At 37.5% G+C, this 7,833-nt stretch overlaps 1 protein-coding gene across 2 annotated transcripts; it reads right to left on the reverse strand.

Annotated features, from left to right (window-relative positions):
* Positions 1–808: 808 nt before the first annotated feature.
* Positions 809–4,965, reverse strand: LOC111799010 (axial regulator YABBY 5-like). Of its 2 annotated transcripts, none has more exons than XM_023682386.1 (7): positions 4,733–4,965; positions 3,771–3,890; positions 2,425–2,563; positions 2,292–2,340; positions 2,102–2,177; positions 1,953–2,018; positions 809–1,154 (listed from the first exon to the last, which is right to left on the reverse strand). In XM_023682386.1, exons 1-7 carry the CDS (start codon positions 4,805–4,807, stop codon positions 1,131–1,133), a joined length of 549 nt encoding a protein of 182 aa, XP_023538154.1. In that variant the 5' UTR covers positions 4,808–4,965; the 3' UTR covers positions 809–1,130. The 2 variants fall into 2 exon arrangements, with proteins under 2 accessions (XP_023538154.1, XP_023538153.1); XM_023682385.1 differs by having other exon boundaries at positions 809–1,179.
* Between the last annotated feature and the right edge of the window lie 2,868 nt (positions 4,966–7,833).

Raw genomic sequence — 7,833 nt, forward strand, 5'->3', positions numbered from 1 at the left:
ACGCGCTAAACGTCTTTCGATTTTTATATGTTTGGTTTTTTTAGTCTCTCAATTTTTTATCATCGGACTTACATGTTTAAGAGAAGAACTTTCGCATCACCCTCACTCCTACGGTTTTAAAATCTTAGCTATTTTTATATTGATTTATATATACGTTTTGATCCCAAATTTTGCCCCTCAATTTTTGGGTCGTGACAAAAATAGTTTCAGACGCCACACCCGATGGGTCGTGACAAAAATAGTATCAGACACCGGATGATGTGTCAGCAAGGACCAAAGCCAGACACCAAATGGTGTGTCAGCAAGGACCCGAGCTAGACACCGGATGGTGTGTCAGCAAGGACCAGAGCCAGACACCAAATGGTGTTAGCGAGGACCAGAGCCAGACACCGGATGTGTCAGCAAGGACCAAAACCAGACACCGGATGATGTGTCAGCAAGGACACTGGGCTCCAAGAGAAGTGGATTTTGAGATCCCACATTGGTTGGAGAGAGGAATGAAGCATTCCTTACAAGGCTGTGGAAACCTCGGTTGGAGAGGGGAATGAAGCATTCCTTACAAGGGTGTGGAAACCTCTCCCTAACAGACACGTTTTAAAACCGTGAGGCTAATGATGATGTGTAATGGGTCAAAACAGACAATATCTGTTAGCGGTAGACTTGGGTTGTTACATGAACGATTTCATTTTTTCAACTTTCTTTTTGTTGTTTCACTTAAAGATTCTTAACATCGGTATGAACATATTCATTCTGATTAATCCGTTATTCACTTCTTTAAAGAACAGAAACTCAAATCTTTCATCTCTCATTAAACAAAAGAAACAACATATTAAAAGACGGTATTCCACTAATTAACTTACATTCTCGAGTAAAACAGGGATACATACATAATAAAATCAAACACATTACATTGTAAAGGAAATTAGGGCAAATTTGAGTCATAAATTGAAGAACACATTCCCCTAAGAATCAATAAAGTAGTTTGAAGTGAAGATAGAAAGGAAAGGGAAAAGGAAACATATGGTGCATGGCTGTTAATTTTGTCCTTAAAGAATACCATTTTCAAGTGATGAAGGTCTTGAATGGGTGGAGAGGCATCATGAGATGATATCATTTTCATTATCATTTCTTCAATCAATAGTGCAGCCCTGGCACTGACATATAATGCTTCTCAGATCCCTATCAATCAAGTCATCAAAACCCAACTCAAAAACTCACTCATAATACCCAATAATCCCTCAAAATTCCATACAAAAATAACCTTTCAAAAANAAAAAAAAAAAAAAAAAAAAAAAAAAATCGAGACTAGCCCGTTTTTCATTACTCGATCAAGAAAATTCTGATGTAGCTAGTCGGGTCTCATCTTGTAATAGCCCAAACACACCGCTAACAGATATTGTCCTCTTTGGACTTTCTCTTTCGAGTCTCCCCTCAAATGTTTAAAACTCATCTGCTAGGGGAAGGTTTCCACCCCTTATAAAGTTATTTTGTTCTCCTCCCAACCAATCTAAGACATCATACATCTAATAGCTACAAATATCTCGAATCTTAAGAAACAAAGCGAAAAGTAGTTTTCAAAACCATATTTTTGAAAAGTAAAGAACATTGATGTTCANAAAAAAAAAAAAAAAAAAAAAAAAAAAAAAAAAAAAAAAAAAAAAAAAAAAAGTTTAAATATCAAATAAACTCGAAAATAATCTCTCAAAATTCCAACTTTCAAATTTCCCACCACTATTTAAACCCCTTTTCAAACAAAAATAACCCGACTAGCTCGTTTCTCATTACTCGACCAAAAAAATTCCAACGTAGCTAGTCGGGCCTCATCTAATAGCTACAAATTCCTCGAAACCCTATTTTTGGAAAGTGAAGAACATTGATACTCGACCAACAAAAAAAAAAAAAGAACCGGAAACAAAATCGAACAAACACTTATAGATATCAAATCAACTCACATCATTCTGAGTCTTGAGATTGTTGGCTTCCAGCATGAGGCATTGAATGTGTGGGTAATGTGCCCACTGCCATTTTCAGAAACAAGCAAGTCAATACCCAAAAGATTGCCATATTTTCCAATATTAAAAAAATTGAATGCTGTACTTACATTTTTAGCAGCAGTACTGAATGCTTCCCTGTGGGTAATATCTGGATTATTTGCTTTGATCCTCTGGATTTCCTCTCTGAATTTTAGGTAATTTTGTCAGATTTCAAAAGTAAAAGTAAAATTAAAATGACCCATCAAAAAAGAATTTCATAAAAATCAACAAAATTTCATTTTTTTTTTTTTTGCATACTTTATGAACTTATTGTATGCAGAAGGTACTCTCTGCTTCTTCTCGGGAGCTGAAAGTTGAAAATAACAACTCTTAGGCCATATTTTATATGAGGAAAGACAACAACTCATAGGGCTTTTTTTGAAAAACTTACGTCTGTTGATTACTCTTTGATCATCATTTGTAGTGTTTTGAATTGGTGCTCTCGTCTTCATTTTGTTGTTGCATTTTGATGATGAGCCCAATTCTACCCTGTAATCAGCTGCATTTCCATTGTGGCTGTGGCTTGATGCCTATAGAGAGAGAGAGAGATTAAGCTAATCATGTTAGAGAGATATGAAGTTAAGTGTTTATGTTGGATGATGAAAGTCTATAGGCCCGCTAATTTAGGGAATGTTCATGGGTTTATAATCCAAGAATACTATCTCTATTGGTGTGAGGTCTTTTGAAAATGCCCAAAGCAAAGCTATGAGAACGTATGCTCAAAGTGAACAATATCATACCACCGTAGAGAATCGTGTTCATCTAACCTATCGGTTTAAACCCATTTCATAAAATGAGTTTTTGCTTCATGGGTTTGCTTCTTTTTTTAGAAAGGAAACAAAGAAGCTAATTTAGAGAGATCAAAGTTAATAATATGTTCTAGAGAGAGATATTGTAAGATCCGAGGTAGTGTGAAAATCTTTTCCTAACAGACGCGTTTTAAAAACCTTAAAGGTAAGTCCGAAAGGAAAAGCTAAAAGAGAACAATAATTGGTAGCGGTGGGCTTGGATCGAAACACTATCCATAAGAGTGTGAAAACCTCTCTCTAGTTTTTAAAACTTTGAAGGTAAGCCTGAGAGGAAAAGTTAAGAAATGACAATATCTGATCGCGGTGGGCTTGGACCGAAACACTCTATAAAAGTGTGAAACTCTCTCTCGAGTACGCCCGAAAGGAAAAGCTCAAAGAGGACAAATATCTAGTAGCGGTGGGATTGGACCAAAACACCTCTTATAAGAGTCTGAAAACTTCTCTTCACACGTTTTAAAAACCTTGAGGTAAGCCCGAAAGAAAAAAAAAAAAAAAATTCAAAGAAGACAATATCCGGTAGCGGTGGCCGGAACGATTACACGTATGAAGCTAATTATTCAAACCCATTTGGAGATTATAAGCTATGATCTCAAACAAATGGTTCAAAATTTGAGGTTGAAGAAAGACAATCCAAAAGAAAAGATGAGAAACCATCGGTTCATCGATCTGTTGTTTCAACAGCAGAAGACAAAAGCTTTGGAAAAGACATGAAAGATTCAACCTAAAAATCCTAACACCAACAACAAATCAATCAAATCAAATCAACCCAATTGCCTCGAATTTTGAAAACTTTCTTTCTTGATCTTAGCAACCCTAAAATAGGTTATGGGTTATGGCGGCCACCGCCGCCGCCGCCGCCGTCTAGGGTTTTCAAAACTGACCCATGTTCAAAATTCAAGAGAATCTTTGAAATAAATAAATTAATTACCTGAGAATTTTTCCACGAGAGAGATTGGAAAGCGGCGGCCATGTTCACCGACCAGAGGTTGCTGCAGTGACCACATCGGACTGTCACTATGTCTAAGAGATTGCTGCATGGAACACTCACCTGTTTGATCATACATCATTTTTAATTTCATTTTCTGAAGAACAAAGGAAATTAAAAGAACCCCAAATGTTAATTTTTGTTTAAAAAGTTCAAGATTTTAACCCAAGCTAAGCTAGTTTGGAAAAAAAAAAAAAAAAAAACTCCATAATCTAAGTGGGTTTCTAGTTCTTTCTTCGATGTTCTAAACCCTTTTGACCAATTTGAACATAATTCAACTTTGTTCAAAGTGATGCTCGAAACCATTTCGACCAATTTGAACATAACTCAACTATTTTTTTGAAAACTTACTCAATTTCGATCCTCGAAACCCTCTCGACCAATTTGGAGATTTACTCTAGAACTTCGACGCTTGAAACCCTCTTGACCAATTTAGAAATTTACTTAAGAACTTCCATCCTCGAAACCCTCTTGACCAATTTGAACATAACAAATATACTCTAGAACTTCGATGCTCGAAACCCTCTTGATCAATTTGAACATAACTAAACTGATTAAGGTTAAGGTATTAGTAAACTTCGAACCGATCTCGGAAATGGGTGCAAAATTAGAAGAAAAAGAATACTCTTAGAGAAGCAAAGAATGGCCTTTTAGGGATCAAAGATCTCTCTCTCTCTCTAGAATGGCCATGCTTTAGCAGCAAAATTAGAAGGAAAAAAACAAACCCACAAGGCAAAATTACACAACAAATCCAATAAAAAAGCAAAGGAATGGTCTTTTGGGTTCTATCTCTTCAAAGCAAGTGATGTATATCTGAAAACTTCAAGAGATAGGGGAAAAAACCAGATCTTTATGGCAAAAACGAATGAATTAGACACCAATTTGGAGTGGATGAAACTATATACCGCAAGAACAATATTGCAAAAATTGCAGGGAATATAGCAGAGTTGCTCCTGTGCACTGTTGATGCAGCTTGACATGATTGAGCTTAGAAGAAAAAGAACAAAAAAAAATGAAGGTTTTAGAAGTGAATGGAGATTAAATGAGAAAACCCTCCAATTGAAATGAGAAATAGAGCAAGAAGATAGATGCTTTATGTTCTTCTTCTGGTTTCAATGTATCAAAACAGTGAAACTTCTAGCTTATATATAGAGAATAAGGCTTGTGCTTTAGAGAGAGAGAGAGCCAAAATAGGATCTAAAAGCCAAGAAACAAAGAACCAACTTGTAACAGCACAACAAGCACACCGCTAATAGATATTGTCCACTTTGGCTCGTTACGTGTCGCCGTCAGTCTCGCGGTTTTAAAAAGGAATGCTTCCTTCTCCTCTCCAACCGATGTAGGATCTCACAATCCACTCTCTTGGGGACCAGCGACTCTGATACCATTTGTAACAGCCTAAGCCTACCGCTGGTAGATATTGTCCACCTTGACCTATGACGTATCGCTGTTAGCCTCACAGTTTTAAAAAGGAATGCTTTGTTCCCTCTCCAACCGACGTGGGATCTCACAATCCACCCCCTTGGGGGCCAGCGTCCTCTAGTGACTGGTTTTGATACCATTTGTAATGATCTAAACCCACCCGTAGTAGATATTGTTGCTTTGGCCCGTTACGTATCGCAGTCAGTCTCACGATTTTAAAACGCGTTTACTAGACAGAAGTTTCCACACTCTTATAATGAATGTTTCGTTCTGCTCTCCAATCGACGTGGGATCTCACAATCCACCCCCTTGGGGGCCAGCGTCCACGCTGACACACTGCTCAGTGACGGGTATTGATACCATTTGTTATGATCTAAACCCACCGCTAGTAGATATTGTCCGCTTCGGCCCGTTACGTATTGCCGTCAGCCTCTTGGTTTTAAAATGCGTCTGCTATGGAGCTTATAAGGAATGTTTCATTCCTCTCCCCAACCGACGTGGGATCTCACAATCCACCCCATTGATGACCAGTGTCCTCACTCGCACATCGCTCAGTGACTAGTTCTTATACCATTTATAACAGCTCAATCCTACCGCTAGTAGATATTATCCGTTTTAGCCCTTTACGTATCGTCGTCAGTCTCACGGTTTTAAAACGCATATGCTAGGGAAAAGTTTTCACATCCTTATAACGAAGGCTTCATTCCACTCTCCAACTAACGTAAGATCTCACAGAACCAAATGGTTATCAAACAGTGTTTAAATTATAAAACTTTTCTCGTGCTCGAGAAAATTTATGGCTCGACTCCCGAGTCGATGCTTTCGAAATGACACATTATGTAAAGATTGATTCTTTTACAAAACTCAGATGAGTATATTTAGTGTAGAACTTATGGGATTGGCAATAAAGCAATACTATTATTTGTTTCTTTTTTATTTTTGGGAGGAGAAAAATTATGGGGTTTCAGTAGTGCCCACGGCAGGCAGGAAAATGCTGGGACCAGCAAGCCAAAAAAGAGAGATGTTAAGTGTGGTGGGTACTTATAGTGTTTTTATAAGGGAAAAAAGTTGTTTCAGCCATCGATGTGCTGTGCTTTGATGTGATACAAGCTTTTGGATTTGAAGAACAAGATGAACATCAACAAGAAGAAGATGAAACAGGCCTTTGGCTGTATTGCCATTTCGTTTCGAGCTATGATTTCGATAATAACGATGAAATGATTGATCTATAACACCTCAAGTCCACTGTTAGTATATATTGTCCGCTTTGGCTCGTTATGTATCGTTGTCAGCCTCATGGTTTTAAAACGCGTCTACTAGAGAGAGGTTTCCACACTTTTATAAGGAATGTTTCGTTTCCCTCTCCAACCGATGTGGGATTTCACGCGATCTCTCTTTCTCTCGAGCTAAAATTTCACAGTATACAAGAAGAGAAACTATTCGATGTGACTGATACAATGTAATTACTTTTATAATTTTTTAGTTATGAAAAACGAGTCGACTTAGAGTAAGACTTAGCTAGTTATGATATATATCGTCGATCAACGACATCCACATTAGGTTCTCGTATTAGATCGAGTTCATGAATTTAATATCAATTTGAAATGTTGACCTGTTCGAAAATCTTTGGATCTGACTTATTTTCAATTCTTTGAAGCATTTCATTGCTTACTATGTCCTTCCTCGTTTCTGGGTGTCTAGGTATTTACGGTAAGCTTCGGGAGGTTAAATATTTAAAGCTCTCTCACTCTCTAGCATATGAAAAAGGGAAAAAAATGAATAAAGTAGGCAAATTACTTTTAACATAGGTCCAAATTTGCTTTCAATTTTGTGGGCTTTACCCTAGAATTTTCTTAGGGGCGCAAAACATGTTGGAAAGACTTGTCCTAGTTTGTATGGATATTCTTCACTCTTAAGAAGCGAATAGTAAGTAATATGACCAAGTTGTAGGAGAATGTCGGAGTCATTAGGTGTTGGATCTAGATTTCGAATCCTGGGCATGGACCGTTACAAATGGTATAAGAACGGTGCCTCTGCTTTCATATAACAGTCTAAGTACATCGCTAGCAGATATTGTCTGCTTTAGTCCGTTATGTATTGTCGTTAGCTTCACAATTTTAAAACGCACCTGGAAGAGAAAGGTTTTCACACCCTTATAATAAATGTTTAGGTGTTGGATCTAGATTTCGAATCCTGGGCATGGACTACAAATGGTATGAGAACGGTGCCTCTGCTTTCATATAACAGTCTAAGTCCATCGCTAGCAGATATTATCTGCTTTAGTCCGTTATGTATTGTCGTTAGCTTCACAGTTTTAAAACGCACCTGGAAAAGAAAGGTTTTCACACCCTTATAATAAATGTTTCATTTCTCTCTCTCTCCAGCCAAGGTGGGATCTCACAATCCACCCTCAGTATAGTAGACACATTTTAAAATCGTGAGGTCACACTCTTGTAAGAAATGTTTCGTTCCTCTCTCCAACCAACGTGGGATCTCACAATCTATCATCTCCATATCAGACACGTTTTAAAATTGTGAGGCTGACACGATACTGAACGAATTAAAGCAGATAATATCGGTTAAT

The sequence above is a fragment of the Cucurbita pepo genome, chromosome LG07, assembly GCF_002806865.2.
Source record: "Cucurbita pepo subsp. pepo cultivar mu-cu-16 chromosome LG07, ASM280686v2, whole genome shotgun sequence".
NCBI lineage: Eukaryota > Viridiplantae > Streptophyta > Magnoliopsida > Cucurbitales > Cucurbitaceae > Cucurbita > Cucurbita pepo.